Genomic DNA, 17,635 nt, shown 5'->3' with positions numbered 1-17,635 from the left:
GTACACAGTGCTGGGTTCCAGCTGCAAAAGATTCTTCCGTCTCACACCCGGAAGAATGCAGAGTGGGTCTGAGAGGTCAGGCAGTTTTGTATTCTGTGAATGAATACAAAACTTCCTCTGGTTGGCCAAGTCTAAAAGCATGAAATCATCAGCACATCTCTCTGCTTCAGCCAACCAGAGGAAGAGCTTTGTGTTCATTCACAGAATGCAAAGCTGCCTATGAATGGCTGAGCACCGCTCACAGCTATTCTTCATTGTTCCGTCTTGGTCCAAATGAACTATTTAAAGTGACAGGAAACAGAGATTAGCTTTAATTTTCTCCACAGTTTTAAAATTTTATTGAAAATCAATAAAAGTCAATTTTATATTAAAAAAAAAAACAAAAAACATCTGCTTACAGCTTATGGTGATGCCAAGTTCAACATTGTGTTTCTTTGGTAATTTTACATGGAATGTTCCACTGCTAGGTATCACAGACTCTGAAAAACAATATGCAAGAGACAATATAACCGTCAAGTTAAACAGGCTACAATAAATGCAATAGTTTCAGTAATTAAATACATTGTAATAAAAATATATATATATATATATATATATTTTTAAGGAATGGTCTTTGTAAAGCCAAACAAAAAATGTCCTTGTTTGATGGGTAAATTCTTTCCCCAAATATAGTAATGTTATGTTATGCAATACCGCAAAGAAATGACAAGTGTACTTCTTATGTTCCCCTGAAACCATGGCTTACATAACTACAAATGTATTATTTTACATAAAACAATTTATAACACTTATATAAACTTTATGACCCTAAAGGTAAAAGATAAAGTAAACCTGTCATGAGAGAAACATAGGGCCTACCTTTTCGAAATGCATGCCTTCTTTAGATATGTGTAGACAAAACTAGAAACTAGAGCTGCATGATTAATCGTTAAAAGATCACGCTCTCGATTCAACCTCCCACACAATCTTAATCCAGCATTTCTACGATTCATGTAAAAAGTGCAGATACTAAGCATTTGCATAGTATCGGTACTCGTGCAAATGCTCTGATACCTGAAACCAATACTTTCAGGCTTGGTTATTTCATCTGTCAGTGGGATTCCCCCACTGACAGCTGAAAAGTAAAAAGAAAAAGCCACAATCACCGGTTGTTAAGGTATGGGGTCGCTGCTTGCTTAACAACCAATGACTTATTCAGCTGTCAGAGCAGTTCCCCTGCTCACAACTGTGAAAAAAAAAAAAGCAGCCAGCAATGTTTATCAACAACATTGCTCAGCAAGACAGATAAAAAGAAACATTGTATTGTCTTATCTCTCCTTCTGTTTATTCATTTACAGATCAAAGGAATGAACTTTGTCTGCAAATGAAGTCAGTTTAAAGAAACCTTGTCATGATAAAAAATATATATTTTTTGTTTTTATTAAATTGTTTCTCTGTTTACCCCCTTATAAACTATTATTAAAACCTTATTTTATTTACTTTGTTCATTAATATTGTTACACCTTTAACATATATTTACACTTTTCACGTTTTCATTGAAAAAAAAGCACAAAATAAAAAAAATAAAAAGATGTAATTTGTAAAATAACTTTTCAATGCTTTGCACCATTGTTGACACCTGAAGTGTAAGCAAAATATCGGCGAGTACTAAAAAAAAAAAAAAAAAAAAAGACCCTAATATAATGTAATGGTAATTTTTTTTACACATTACATTATTTTTCATTTCATTTCTTTAAATTTGATTGAAACAAAGAGTATTATGTCTTATTTTATTGCCATCTTGTTTGATTGACGCAGAGAGTATTAGGTCTTATTTTATTGACATCTTGTTTGATAATATAATGTTCAGGGGTTGTAAATCTTTAAAATAAAAACATTTCTTCAGAATCGTGATCTTTAATCTAAACAAAAAAAAAATCAAGATTCTCATTTTATCCAGAATCGTGCAGCTCTACTAGGAACCTGCAATGCAGTTCTCAGGTCAGTTTAGAAACAATATAGAAATGGCAGGCGTAATTTAAAATAAAAAGTTGTAATAGTATGTGTGATATTTTTGGTGCACAAAAACCGTCTAGTAAAACCAAATGGGGAAAACTACCAATAATTATTTGGTACTTGCTTGTGCATGGCATAGGAGCTTCCCACAGCTATGGAATGCTCAGTAAAAAATGTTTTAACAGAAAAAGATTGCTCAGTAAAGTTACATAAATGTCAGATGTCTCTCTACAGTCACGGGCCCTTTTAAAAACATAGTTGTAAAAGGGCTTATTTGATTTTTGGCATTATCTGCAAATAACTGCATATAACCATCTGGCTTAAAATCACATACAATTCAAATGCAACTCAGCTACTGTAAATAGTATTGCTTTACCCCATCTGTAATTTATAACCCCGTTCTAGCCAATGCCTCTTGCAGTCAGTGTATGATAATAATGTCAGCCTCTCACATGAATGATCAAACTCAGACCCTGGCTGATTCCCTCCACCTATTTATGCTCACTACTATCTAAGCGCAGGTGAGTGAAAATTATGCTTTTTTTCACCCATATAACCTAACAAGCTCATTATTTTATGCAACTTTCAACCAACCTGCAACATCAAACTCAATCTCCAAAGTTACTTTTCCAGCAATAGTTGCATCTCTCAAAAGTTGATTGGCTTCTTCAAAAGTGCTGTCCTCCGTCTGCACACCATTTATTGCAATGACTCGGTCTCCCACTTGCAGCACGCCACACCTGCAAGAGCACAAGATATCTATGGCATAAACAAAAACTACCTTTGTATGATTTTAGGCCCAAAAATAATGCAACTGATGCTTTCATAAACTAGGATTCCAACATGTCCCCATTTTACTAAACCGTTTTAGAAGTGTCCACATTTTTAGTGTCTCATTATTTATATAAAAAAATCTATGATAAAAACTTTGCCAAACAATCATAGCAGATCATAATTCATAACCCTTAATAATTTACAAGCAATTTTAGGAAATTTCCTTAAACTTTGTAGACCACTTTCGGTTTTGACATGATGAGATCCAAAGATCCAAAGTGTAGTTTGAGGAGTGACATCACCCCAGAAACCTTATAACCCCAGAAACCTTAAACTTTATAACCTTTAATAATTTACAAGCAATTTTAGGAAATTTCCTTAAACTTTGTAGACCACTTTCGATTTTGACATGATGAGATCCAAAGTGTAGTTTGAGGAGTGACATCATCACCCCAGAAACCTTATGGTTTGCATATAAGAATAATACAAACATGATCATATGCAAAGAAAGGAAACAGTGCATGTATTGTAGGAGTGTTACTCAGTGGTCTTCATTTCATTTATTAATTATATTCTTTCTGAAAGCAGGAAACCATAGCACATTGCAGATCTATTCCATTCATCTACTCTACATGAACAGTAGCACTATGCTTTTATCCATTTGTGTTTTCTTCTCTTTTTTTCCCCAAACTGCAGCTGTTTTCCTGCTGGTTCTGTTTTTATGCACTGTAGTCGAAGGATAGCAGGAGTCCATCTCTATTCCATTTTAATTACATAGTTTTAATATTTTTTTATATTTTGCGAAATTACCAGCAAAAAAAGAGGAAATAAAAAAAAAAATTAAAAGACAAAATGCAAAAGCTATTTTAACAGAACCATTAAAACGGATTAAAAAAAACAATAGCATAACCAAAACCGGCAACAAAATAACCCATTTTAATTTTTGGTATATGTGCATTCCACTGGATAATGTCATGTCATGATTCCTTTCCGTCCCTAATTTTTTGGCATACAAAAATCCTCCAGAATCCTTCAAGAAATATCTTCTATTTTTTAATCATGTTCTTCTGCACCAAGCAGCACAGCACCAGTCCTGATCATTACTGACAAACCATGGTCAACATCTGAACCCTTTAGTGTGTTGTAAAAACTGAACCAGCCAGCCAGCCATAAAACCGTATACAGTTAGGAATCTATCAAATACACCATAAAGACAGCTGATATTTGCCGGAAAGAATAGGCTGGCTGAAAATGTATTATTTCATAGATTGGGGGGGGGGGGGATGAATAACATAAAAACACCCTGTTTTATAAAACTATAATCTAAGAGCCCTCTAGAGAAGACAATTAACATAAAATACAACAGAGAAAACTGGGTTATACTGCTGCCTATAGAGATTTGGACACTGGCAAATGCCTTTTGATAGGATTTTTACTGACAATCTATTGTTTATCATAAATTAAAACATGCAAGAGTTTAGGCGAATCTACTACAAATTACACAGCAATATTATGACAAGAGCAACAAGGCACACATCCTAATAGCTAAGAAACGTAGAAACCAATCAACCACTATAACCCTGCGACCATAATCAGGGTTTCCGATAAGGGGGTACAGCCGTCCCTCCTGAACTGGTCCAAATCCCATCAGATCAACAGAGGGGCCTGGGCAAGCAGGACGACTGATTGTACTGCCTCATCACTGGAACCAATCCTCCTTTGGCTCCCCCTGCAACGCATTCAGCTTCTCCTCCACCAGCTGTGCTGTAGAGGGAGCTACAGGAGGATCAGTTCCAGCATCTGTGATTCCCACCCCCCTGCCGGGGGGGTAGGAGTCAGAAAATAATGTCATATTTACCAGCCCCTTCCTTTCCTGAATGAATACAGTGAGCGATCAGTATCAATTACTCCTGAAAACATAATAAACGGTTTACTATGCTTCAGTTTGTGTATGAACCGTAAGCCTAAGAGCGCTTCCTATTCAATCATCTCCAATGCACCAGAGGCTGCAGAGCAAAGGATTTGAGGAATCTATGTCCTTAGTCCCTTTTTCGATCTCCAAAGTGAGACATCAGGGGTCTCTTCAGACCATTGATATTTCACCAGAGCCCCCCAACAGGGCAGTTAAAAAAAATGTAATGATTAAAAAAAATCTAAATGCAAACAAATAAATAAAATGTAATTTAATTTAAAAAATGTAGGGCTCATGCACAAGTGCTTTGCTCTCTGGGCATTCAGATAACTCTTCAGAGAGCATTTGACAGACAGTGAGGTGGCGTAACACCTCCTCACTGATTGCTTTAAAGTAGCACTACAGAGCTGCAACTACATGCATTCCATACGGTTGTGTGGCACTTGCAGAGCAACACCATTCACTTTAATGGGTCATATGCGACAGGGGGTATAACTCCGGCACTGGCTGAGAAGCAAACCATCAGGACCACTACACGCCCCCAGCCTCTGCATCTAAAAGGGATAGTGGTTGGGGGGCAGTAAAGACACAGATCAGCCGTGGGATTTTACCCCCCCAACCCCACATGAGCTTAAGGGCTCATTCACACAGGTACTCAGGTTGTATGAATGAGTGGTTTGTTCAAGCAGCTGAAGTGGCCTGTTACTCTATGGAGATGCAGCAGCTCTCTGAACAAAGCTGCAGGTCCTAATTTGACAGGTGTGCCCACTGCCCACTTTCTATGTTTAGGGCCCTACCTCAGCACCCACATGCCTGTCAAATTACAACCTGTGGCTGTGCACGTACAGCCTATGTGTCCCCAAAGCATAACATAGGCTGCCTTCACACAGCTACAGCCACATAAACAAACCACTGATTTACACTGTGGAGGCCACTGCGCTCATGTGAATGAGCCCTAGGACCTCATTCACACATAGCGCTTTTTATTAACTCAATATAGTTTTATATTTTTGATTTAGCAAGAATTTTGTGGTATTTGTGCCCACTAATAATTGATTTTAGTGTATTCTTAGCAAAAATATAATTTGCTATTTTTAGGAGAGGGGCTCTATAAGGTAGGCTGTATGGTGCCCTGTGATTTCTAACAGCAGACCTGAGCATAACAAACCTAAATCTAAAATATATTTACTGAGCTATTGGCAATGCATCTGTGCTAGGTTGTGGCAAAACTTTTTTCCTTTTATGTGGATAAATCACAGCTTCCTGAAAAACGTTGCAGCCAAAGCTAGAATCCAAACCCATCTCAAATCTTTAGAAACCATATAGCAAAATGAGCATAAGGCACTTACTGCAATCAGAAGTATCTGGACAAAGCCTGACCAATAGTCTGGTGAAGCCATCTAGATATGGCACTAGGTAAAACCGTTGTTATGGGTGTTGACCATCAGCGGGGTCTTTTTTTTTTTTTTACTTGGTGGCACTATAATCCATTGGTTTTTATGCTCTATGGACCAAGTTGCGCCCTTTAGTAAATGATAAAGAAACATGCATTGTTTTGATTGTTTTGTAACATCTAGTTCCATTTATTCTCCGCTGCAATTTGGAATTTCTGTGTATCTCCAGCATTGGAACCCATGGAACATTTATTTTTCTAAAAGTGGACTACCACTCGGATATATTAAATGCAAAAATTTGTAATCCTAAATAAATCTAAAAATGATCAATATAAATTTGGTTTATTCTGTAAAGGCATACTATTTATAATATGTGGAGTGTCCACTTTAAACCTTTTAACATATCGTGCACTCTACCTAAATTTGATAACAAGTGTGGTTTTGCCCACAAGCATTGAAAATAGCAAAATAGAAACTCTTTTTCCAGATCACAGCACCCTATTGCTGGTTGCAAAAGAGCACGATGCAATTATTAGACTCCAGTGAAATGTCCTAAAGAAGTAATTAATTATTCAAAAGTAGTATTTCCTTCAGATGTGATCAGCGCTCATGTATAGTGCTGACTGATGAAGGTTCCCCAATGGCTCAGAGAATATTAAAAGTCCTCAATGTGGCAGCCCCATTCAGTGCATGTTCCCTTTTGTAATTAATATAGCCTACGGCCCCCCGATGGAAAAGTCGGTATGATAAAGCCTCTGGAACTTGTTAATCTTCTCATACCAGATCAAGAACATGATATTTTATTGTCAGGACAGAAATTTCATTATGTGCTGCATGCAGAGTGAATGATCCTGCATAATTTATTAGAAATTGAGAAAAAGTATTGCCAAACAAAAGCTTTGATAAATCTCCTGTCCAAAAAAAATTGTACTTATACAGTGTATAAAGGGGAGAAAAAGCTTTATTATAAATACCACCAAGAATATTCATTCGAGAAAATTGTTGGCTCTAGTGAACAGGAAATTAGTCTAGATGTCAGCAGCCAAACCATATTGGACATGTTCATTTAACATCATACACTGCTTTAAGGAAAGCCACATGATTCCTGAAAGCCCTGTTTGTGGCCATATAGCGGGTGTGCGCACAATGCTGTGAGAGTGCGCATTGGCGCCAGGCGAGCTATTTGACCTCCCTGGCGGTAATCCAGAATGTGGCTCAGGGTGAATTTTCATTACCAAAAGTGGTAACCCCGAGCCACACTCGGGACTGCATCGCAGTATCCTGGGAAAGTTACATACCTTGACCCCAAGATCCTGCAATGTCCACAGGCTGTGTCCTCCACCTGATGTACTGGGTGCCACGCTCCGTTCCCTGCAAGCGTCGCGATGCATGGGGACGGAGCCCGGCGCCAAATTCAAAAAGTGCAAAAACAAAACACATACAGTACACTGTAATCTTACAGATTACATTACTGTATCAAATTATTTCACATCCCATTTGTCCCTAATGCTTTGTCCAGTGCCCTGCATGCACTTTTATATTATATATACTGTTCTTTCTGCCTGCAAACTTGAGATTGTCCAGGGTAACCAAAAAGCGTCCCTTTACGTCAAAAGTGGTTTTAGACCAGCTAGAAAACAGTGATAGTAAATGAGAATCACTTGCAGAATTTAGAGATAGTGATATAGTGATTCGTGGGGAAATTCATCATCAAACATTGAAAGTAACGATAGCTATAATTCTGCAACTGAGCAAATTTCAGTGTTTTTGATTTGATTACATCAATGAATACATTTTATTATTATTTTTTATAATTATTTATAGTTATTTATTATATTATAATTTATGATTTCATGTTTCAAACTTTAATCATACCCGGAATGTCTACTAGACTCTGGTTTGGACAGATTTAAGTGAGTTATTTCCTAAGAATTACAGGCCTACAATATAAAACGCCAAATTTCCATGCAAAACAATGTACCGCTTTGAGACGCAAAAATCTCACATAATCATACCGCCAGGGAGGTTAAACTGCACTGCAACTGCAGTTCCTGGGGTCAGTGCCATTTGGGCTTTCCTGTTCCTGAAGCATCTCTGTATTTATTCCTGTATCGCTCTTCCGTTGCCAACCCGATCTGCTCCTGACTTATATAGGATATAACCTTATGTATTGGCCTTACGTATTGGACAGTTTTCCTACTACTTCTATTTCCAGTAAGGGGTTGACAGGGAGTGAGGGAACTTCCTTTAATGGAGACAACAGTCCGACTGCAATAATAATCTAACAGAGATGGATTTTTTACATTTTTTTATGGATTTGGGTTTACGGCATAAATATTAACATTACACGTCATACAAATCTACAGGGCATCATTACCAAATCACACTATTATTGTGATTTTTAAAAAATACCTCTTTCTTGTTACAAACACAAACAAAGATCCTATTTCATGTGTCTAATGCCTGAACTAAGATCAAATAGTCTCTGACTATAAGGTAAATGGTGGACATTAGAGACTGACTAGCATCTATCGTTTTTATTCACACAACCAGACTTTTAGGCCTGATTCATGCCTATGCATTTTTAGTGCTTTTTGCATTTTTGCAGATTTGCATTACAGAACATGTTCCATAGGAAACCATGTTAAATGGACTATAGCGCAAATTTACTAAATGTAAAAAGCACTAAAAATGCATAGGTGTGAATCAGGCCTCAGTAAGAGAAGTGGGCTTATATATAGGAAAAAATATTGCTGCTTTGATGTTCATACATAATTTTAAAGTTCAAAAGTAGCAAAATATTACCATACACTGGGAGATTTGTATAAAATCCATTAGCTGCTGTAAGCTATAGGATGTACAAAATAGATAAATAGAAGGACAACATCTCTACTATAAACAATAGGAACAATGGTACATAAATACAGAACATAGATACTTAAGATACCAATAGTACATTTATTACAGGCATTTATACAGTGCCAGTTTAAGCAGTGCTTGACATACTGTACATTTACATTTGGTTGCTTACAAAATGCAAACCCTGAGTATTGGATTTTCTCACTGTTCATTTTCAGTAGATGGTATCATACACATATTTTGCTCCTTTTTCAAAACAGCAAAAACCTATGGACATTATAAAACATTAGGGGACATTCATCAAGCAAATTGGCTACACGATTACTCGCAAATGAGGCTTTAGTAAAGTCTTTGTGACAAGTTTATAGACCTGCAAAATGTGCAGACTGACAAATTCAGACCCGCCTCACAAAGAAACTGACTTTATAGGCTCAATATGGGAGACCAAACAAAATTATAAAAACAAAGTATATTTATTGATAAACATTAAAATACAAGTTAAAACATGTGCATAAAGCCTCCAAAGAATCCACACATTAACAAAGAAAACGGCCTACTGTTAATATAGGAAGTCTATCCATATATACTGTATCTGACAAGATATGAATACAATAGCAGAGTCTGTATGCTTCCAGTTGTCAGGTCAACATTTTGCCAATTCAAGGCTTCTTCAGGACCCAATAGAGCAGTGCTTCTCAACTTCTGTCCTCAGGACCCACTAACAGGCCAGATTTTAAGTATTACCTTGGAGAGATGCAGACTAGAATACTGCAATCACTAAGCAGCAAATGATACCACCTGTGATGTATTTCAGTTATCTTGCAAACCTGGCCTATTAGTGGGTCCTGAGGACAGGAGTTGAAAACCATTGCAATAGAGCAACAAAAAAATATGGTGGCTCAAGGAGCGTCTAGTTAGCATAGCCTGGGGACGGGCACAGGAGCATCAGGGCCATTTACCAAACAGCATACTGTGTTTTTATAATTGTGTGTGGTCTCCCATATTGAGTCTATAAAGTCCGGATCTTTGTGAGGCGGGGTCTGAATTTGTCAGTTTGCGCTTTTTGCATTCAGTTTTGGTTGTGCCTTTGCAAGTCAAATTTTTAATACATTTTTTTTTTTACATTTATAGATCTGTGTGTGTCTGTATTCCTGGGCGGCAAAGTGTGCCAGTTTGCAAAGTTCTAAGAGATTTTTAAAAAAAAAGGTGCAGTGTACAGCAACTAAAAATGAAGCAAAAACTGTGATAAACAAGCGCAATAACAACAATATTACAGTATATCATTAATAATGTTAAAAATAATCTGTGATAAAGCCCAAACAAAAGAGCTGAAAAGCCTGTGATTACCAAGTGCATTAACTATGTAGCCATATACCAATGATAATGTCCAAAATGATCAGTGATAAAGGAGGTTTCTGGAAAAAAGGGTTTGAAGAATATCTGAATAAAGAGATTTACAAAATATTTGCTATGGATAAAAATATAAATGTATTTGAACAAATTTAAAGCTACCTTGTGGGAATGATTTATCCATATTATTGAGTTCCAATATTCAATATAAACAGGTTAAGAAAATTCTTTAAAAGAACTATTGAATTCTACCAGACATGCCCTGTATTATTTATCAAAAAGCTCTTTTATGGAGTGATATTATTGCTAAGAATGTTATTGATCCCCCCAGGGTGAGAGGGACCAATATTCCAACGTTTTTATATCACAATGGATTTTTATTCTAGTGGTCGCTGTTACAGTTGTAGATCAGTTCACACCAATAACATAAGGAAGAAAGATTTTTTTTCATCACCAATACTAATAAGATGGCCACTATTAAACAATTTGTCTCTTGCGATTCAGAACGTGTGATTTATATGTGCCCCCGTGGCCTCCAGTATATAGGAAGGATCACCAGAAAACTGACACCGGATAATTAGAACAAGTGTATAACATTAAAAGACAGTATGAGGGCATAATGTATCTAAACATTTTCACTTGGACCAATCAGGACCCCAGTGGCTTAACATTTCGGGGGGTTGGGAAAACCTTGAGATACTTGAGGGCCCTATCCAAAATAGAGACATGTTGGACCACCCCAGTGGTCTAAATGTAGATATTGACCTCAACCATGACAGTCAGGGAGGAGCAGTGTTATCCTGGGTGGACATCATATTATGTCCTCCAGGTGCGCGCTTCATTGTACTGGGCCAGCCCTTGTACCACGCTGTACTGCTCTGGTGACAATATGTAAAAAAAACAACAAAAAAAACCCCACTGTGACAAGAAATTACAATGTTCAAAAACTCGCCATACCCCTTACTAAATACCTTAGATTGTCTACTTTCCAGAAAGAGGTCATTTGGAGGGTATGTGTGCACTTCTGACATTTTAGGAGCTCAATAAGGTCGTCAGTACATCAGTTTTCAAATATATATACCATAGTTTGTAGACTCTATAACTTTCACACAGACTATTATTATTATTATTATTATACAGGTTTTATATAGCGCCAACAGTTTGTGCAGCGCTTTACAACATGAGGGCAGACATTACAGTTACATTACAATTTGATACAAGAGGAATCAGAGGGCCCAGCTCGTTAGAGCTTACAATCTAAAAAGGAAGGGTCAATTGATACAAAAGGTAATAGCTGTGGGGGGGAGGGATGAGCTGATGGAGGAAGTAAAACAGAGTTAGATAGAAGCAGGATAAGCTTCTTTGAAGAGAAGGGTTTTCAGGGCTCACCTAAAGATGGATAGATTAGGGGACAGTCAGACAGATTGGGGTAGGGAGTTCCAAAGGATGGGAGAAGCTCTGGAGAAATCCTGGAGGCAAGCATGGGAGGAGGTGACAAGGGAGCTAGAGAGTAGGAGGTCTTGGGATGACCGAAGAGAGTGGCTTGGTTGGTATTTTGGGATTAGGTTAGTGATGTAGCTGGGGGCAGAGTTATGGATGGCTTTGTAAATTATTGTTAGTACTTTGAATTTTATTCATTGGGTAAGTGGAAGCCAGTGGAGGGATTGGCAGAGAAGGGTGGAGGACACTGAATGGTTGGTAAGGTGGATGAATCTTGCAGCGGCATTCATTATGGACTGAAGGGCGGATAGTCTATGTAAAGGTAATCCAATGAGGAGGGAGTTGCAGTAATCGAGGCGAGAGATGACCAGGGAGTGAATTAGAAGCTTGGTGGTGTCATTAGTTAAAAAGGGGCGTATTCTGGAAATGTTGCAGAGGCTAAGGCGGCATGATTTGGACAGGGATTGTATGTGGGCCTGAAAGTACAGTTCAGAGTCTAAGGTTACCCTCCATGGGGAAGGACTGATAGATGTGCTAAATAATACTAAATACTAAAAAAGGCTAAATAATGTACACTGATTTGGGTTGTTTTTACCAAAGAAATGTTGCAGAATACATTTTGGCCTAAATTCATGAAGAAACATTATTTGCAAAATATTATAACAGTACTGAATGTGTTTTATTTTTCAAAATATTCAGTCTTTTTTCATTTATTTAGCAAAAAATAAAAAAACTCAGTGTTGATTAAATACCAGCAAGGGGGGCGTGTCTGGATGTAGAAGGAGCAGGACGTGTTGCAGATGAGCTCTGCCGATCCTGGCCAAATCCGCAGCCATCCTGCCATAAAACACACCTATCGAGCCTCCACCTGCTCCCTAACTACTGCCAGGCAACATCTGCAACGGGCCCAGCAGATATTGTGGAGCCCGGTCGAACAAGAGCATCTCTGCAGGCCCTCGGCTGGCTCCACACTTCAGACGCGGTCCGCCATCTTGAGGCCTGCGGAGCCTCCGACATCCCCGAGCGGGGGTGCTGCGATCCACGGGAGGAGAGCCGCTGCACTCCTCACATCAGTGCTAGCCGTCCGTAGGAGGAAGCGGGACTGTGAGGGGGCACGTAAGAGCGCCGGAGGACCCACAGAGGCCGATTCCGAGCACCCGCGGCCTGCCGTCATCTTGCGGCTTACAGGACTGGCCACATCCTCCACACTAAGGTACCGATCCTTGGGGGGTGGAGCCTGGCTGCTGATGTGAACAGCCGTACCGGAGAAGAACGTTGCCCAAACCTAAAGTTTTACCCCATCCAGCAGTGGAGGGCATCTGGGCATAAGAGGAAGGTCCGGCTCCGGGAAAACAGGTGGACATACCGCTAAAGTATCCTCACAGCGGAGGCCACAGGCCCCGGTGGGCCTGACCAGCTGCACGCACATGGCGTCTCAGACTATCCCCACAGATCCGGGATCGGAAGAGGACAAGATGTGGGATCGCATGGATGAGGCGCAGCGGCGTATTGGCGATTCAGAGGATGCCTTTCGGGATAACCGGGCCTCCATCCCTACCCTACAAGCCAAGGTAAAGATTCTTGAATCACATGCTGAGGACAGTGAGAATCGCAGCCGCAGGAACAATTTACGGCTGGTGGGCCTGCCGGAGGGCTCTGAGGGCCAGGATCCCACGACTTTTACGGAGACCTTGCTTCACACCTTACTTCCACAAGCCCCATTCTCTCCACACTTTGTCGTAGAACGAGCCCACAGGATGCCGCCGACGCGAGGCCCACCTGGGGCCCCCCCCCCCGCATACCTTCATATTTCGGCTGTTAAACTTCCGTGACAGAGACCTGGCCCTCAGGGAGGCCCGGAAGATCCAGGAGCTTCGTTTAGAAAATACTAAGATTATGATGTTTCCAGACTACTCCGTCGACACCCAGCGGCTCCGCAGAACCTTCGACCACGTCAAGGCACAACTCCGTCTGAAAGGTCTAAAATACAACATGTTGTTCCCGGCTCGCCTTAGAGTGATCGATGGAGAGTTCTTCACCTCGCCGGAGGAGGCCGCCCGCTGGCTGGATACCTTGCCCCAGCCCTGGAGGGGGCAGGAGTAGTATCTTCAGGAGTGCTTGTACAAGTGGCCAGTGATGCACCCTAGTGCCTTAGATACGACTCTTCCTAATATGGATACCCATTACCATCAACGCCTGCCACGATGTACGCTCTCTTTATTTTTATTTTTTCTGTTTTCCCCTCTTTTCATTTTTTGTGTGCCGCCATGTTCCCACAGCCTCAATACCACTCCCCCCCGTCTTTTGCTCTGGTTCAATGGAATGTGCCTGTTGGGGACGGCGAAGCTACGGCAGTGGACAGCGCTCTCCAGTTTTTATCCCCTGGAGCACTGCAAGGATTTACATGGCTGCTCTATCCTCTATCTCCTTCGTGTACTTTGACGGTATGGCAAAACAGATACACAATACATTTTGATTGGGAGGGGGGTTGATCGATGGTGGAGGGCGACACCCTCCCGGGCCTTATATATAGGTCAATGGGCTGTATATCACTGGCCTGACCAAAGTATGTGCCCCTAGTTGCGGCTAGGTGTTTTTTTATTTTATTTTACTTTACAGTTTGCATGGATCCCTATTACATCTATTTTTATCCTCAGGATACAGATGGATGTCTCTGGACTGCACCGAACTCTGACCGCCCCTGTGTGTTTGGTGGTCATCCAGGGGTTGTTTTTCTGCCTCATAGGAGACTTTCCTAGGCCTTAATGGGTCTTGTTGTAGGCATATGCACGCCGAGTTCTACAGCGGTTGTGCGGGGTGGGAGGGGTTTGGGTTTACATGTTAAAAACCTTTACACGTTTTTGATTTATTGTTTCTCCCCCTTTTTTTCTTTTTTTTTGTTGACCTTTTGCAAATTTGTGTTTGATGTACGCAGTGTTTTCTATTGGACACCCCTCCGGCCCCTTGTTGGGTATACTGGCTGGTTGTCCAATGTTTCAATATGGGATGCCTTCATGTTAGAAAGTGTGTTGCTCCCTCTGGATTGGTCTGACGGTTGGTCCCCCTTCAATTATTTACACCCTGAGCTGACATGACCACTATAAGACTCATTTCATGGAATGTCCGGGGTTTCAATGATAAGGTCAAGCGCTCCCTGGTGATGGCCTACTTGAAAAAATACACGCCACATATTTGCATACTGCAAGAGATGCATTTGGTGGGCCGTAGAATCCTTTCCCTTAAAAAACCCTGAGTAGGGCACTACCATCATTCCACCTATTCGGGATATGCCCGTGGGGTAAGCGTTTTAATACATAAGGTTTCATCCTACACCCCTCTTCGACGTTAAGACTGATCCGGAGGGTAGATATGTACTGTTGCATGCTGTGATTGATAATATTGAAATGCTCATTTTGGGTTTATATATACCTCCACCAGCTAATGTGGCCTTGCTTAAATCTCTGATTCCTATCATTGCCTCCTATTCCACTGACAACTTAATCATAACAGGGGACTTTAATATGACTCCCGACCCATCCATGGACAGACTTCCCCCCGGGCACTGACTCCCCCTTAAAGAAATGGGCTTCCCTCTACGGTCTGACAGACGTGTGGCATTGGAGATTCCCTGGCGAGAAGGCTTTCACCTGCCAGTCGGCCTCCCACCGCTCGCTGTCAAGGATAGACTTGCTGTATGTTAGTGGGGGGATGCTTCCTAGGGTACAGGAGGTTGCCATGCTCCCTAGGGGCATATCAGATCATGCCCCTATGCTCCAGAGACTCTGGCGCCTTTCGCGCTACTGGATCTCCGAGGAGGTGGTAGAAGAGGAAATTTCGGACTGTATCTCTGAGTACTGGGTGACCAATGCTGACTCCACTACAGTGCCTATCAGGTGGGATGCCTTCAAAGCGTATGTCCGGGGATGTTACTCAACCGCTATCGCCCAGGCCGGCAATAAGGCTAGGCTGTCGTTAGAGCAAGCAGAAGCTAAGGCTTTAGAACTGGAATCTAACTATATAACGACTCAAAATCCGATTACTCGCATAGATATGCAGGCTGCCTACAGAGAAGTAATGCTTCTCAGGGTGGCTGGTGCCAAAAAACAACAACTGACACAGACGCAGCGCATCTTTGAGCAGGGGGAAAAGACAGGCTGGTTGCTGGCTTGGCTGGCTAAAGAGCAGCAGCCGATGACTGCCATCGCCCGCCTGAGAGAAACGGATGGTACTGTGATTACAGATCCGGTACTTATTAATGCTCACTTTGCCTCTTACTATAGCTCCCTATACTCCTCTAAAGCGGATTACTCCGGACTGGAGCTAGATTCCTTTCTGGATCAAATCACCTTTCCAACCCATACTGACGAGGCCCGTTCCCATCTAGACAGTACCATTACGCTAGTGGAGGTTAAACTTGCACTGAGTGAACTCCAGGCGGGGAAGACTCCCGGGGTTGATGGCATTCCGCCTGAATTCTACAGACAGTATGGGGAGCAATTACTACCCAGGTTACATTAGATGATGGCGAAGGCCTTAGAAACAACCGACCTTCCCGTCTCTATGGCGGAGGCGGTTATAGTTGTTATTCCCAAACAAGGTAAGGATCCCGAATTATGTTCATCATATCGCCCCATTTCCCTCTTAAGTGCAGACGCAAAGATTCTCACCAAAGTCATAGCTAGACGTCTAAATGAGGTCATTCTTACATTAATACATGAGGCCAGACGGGCTTTATGCCGGGTAGGGGGACGGATATTAACCTCCGTAGACTGTATTAATTGGGGGAAATCGGTGATCTTTCCACTGCATTCAGAGGAGGTTTCTGTGCCGCCGAACACCCCCCTCCAGAAGGTTTCACAATTTAGATACTTGGGAATTGAGATACATAGAAACCTGGCCCAGTTCATCCCTCTTAACCTGGCCCCAGCGATGTCGGCCCTAACTCAGAGATGCGCTGTCTGGAAGTCGCTGCCCCTTACTCCGGTTGGAAGGGTCAACCTTATAAAAATGTCGATGCTCCCAAAACTTTTGTATATTTTTAGGCAAACCCTGGTACATAGCCCACAGGCAAAAAACTTGACAAGCTGATCATCTAATTTGTGTGGAACGGCAGCATCCCTAGAATAGCTACATCAACCCTTCAGTTGCCACCAACGCTGGGAGGCCTGGCTCTCCCGTGCTTTCTTAAGTATTATTGGGCGGCGGTTCTGGTCACAGTGAGATGGTGGTTGTCGGAGAACCCTGCCAACCCTGCCTCAACTTTGGAGGCGGCGCTGTTGGGGTCTTACTCTGAGCTGAGAAACCTAATCCATCGGGGACCCAAATCTAACCCAAACATAACCCCTTCGATGAGAACCACACTTAAATTATGGGAGATTGTCCGAACCAAGACCCAGATGTCTAACAGCTGGTCCCCCCAGGACTCCGTTATGGGGGAACCCGCGGTTACCACATTTCTAGACGATCCCCGACCCGGTACTATGGGCCCGTCACGACGTTACAGTATTGGCTGACATAACCTCCTCAACAGGTTTGATCTCATTTGATGAGTTGAAACGCCAGAAGAATTTGCCTAACAGTGTGTTTTTTTTTTTTAGGTACCTACAGCTCCGACACGCCTACCGCTCCCAGTTTCCCACACCCCCGGTACTGGTGACCACTGGCATTGAACGCCTATTGAGTGCGCCAGAAGAGGCTAAGCCCCTTTCTGCTTTATATTCTACTTTGGCCTTACTAGATACGTCCAAGGTCTCACAATTGTTCCTGGTGTGGAGGAGGGCATTCAGCAGTACCTCCCTCTGGTGATATCCGCCCATGATCGGTTTATTCAGCTTAAATTTTTGCATAGAGCATACTTCTCACCACAACGCCTAGCTAGGATATACCAGAACACCAGCCCGATTTGTACTAA

General features: G+C 41.4%; 1 protein-coding gene across 10 annotated transcripts in view; it reads right to left on the bottom strand.

Annotated features, from left to right (window-relative positions):
- Positions 1–17,635, bottom strand: part of GRIP1 (glutamate receptor interacting protein 1) — a 900,266-nt gene that overhangs the window by 49,621 nt on the left and 833,010 nt on the right. For all 10 annotated transcript variants that reach the window (XM_073620100.1, XM_073620096.1, XM_073620097.1 and 7 more), the window contains 2 exons: positions 2,590–2,735; positions 399–479 (listed from right to left, as the gene is read on the bottom strand). In XM_073620100.1, the coding sequence (XP_073476201.1) occupies positions 399–479; positions 2,590–2,735 (227 nt within the window). The remainder of the gene's footprint in view (positions 1–398; positions 480–2,589; positions 2,736–17,635) is intronic.

Source organism: Aquarana catesbeiana, linkage group LG03 (genome assembly GCF_042186555.1).
Source record: "Aquarana catesbeiana isolate 2022-GZ linkage group LG03, ASM4218655v1, whole genome shotgun sequence".
NCBI classification, from domain to species: Eukaryota; Metazoa; Chordata; class Amphibia; order Anura; family Ranidae; genus Aquarana; species Aquarana catesbeiana.
The sequence above is the reverse complement of the archived record's forward strand: the minus strand, read 5'-3'. Positions and strand labels throughout refer to the sequence as shown.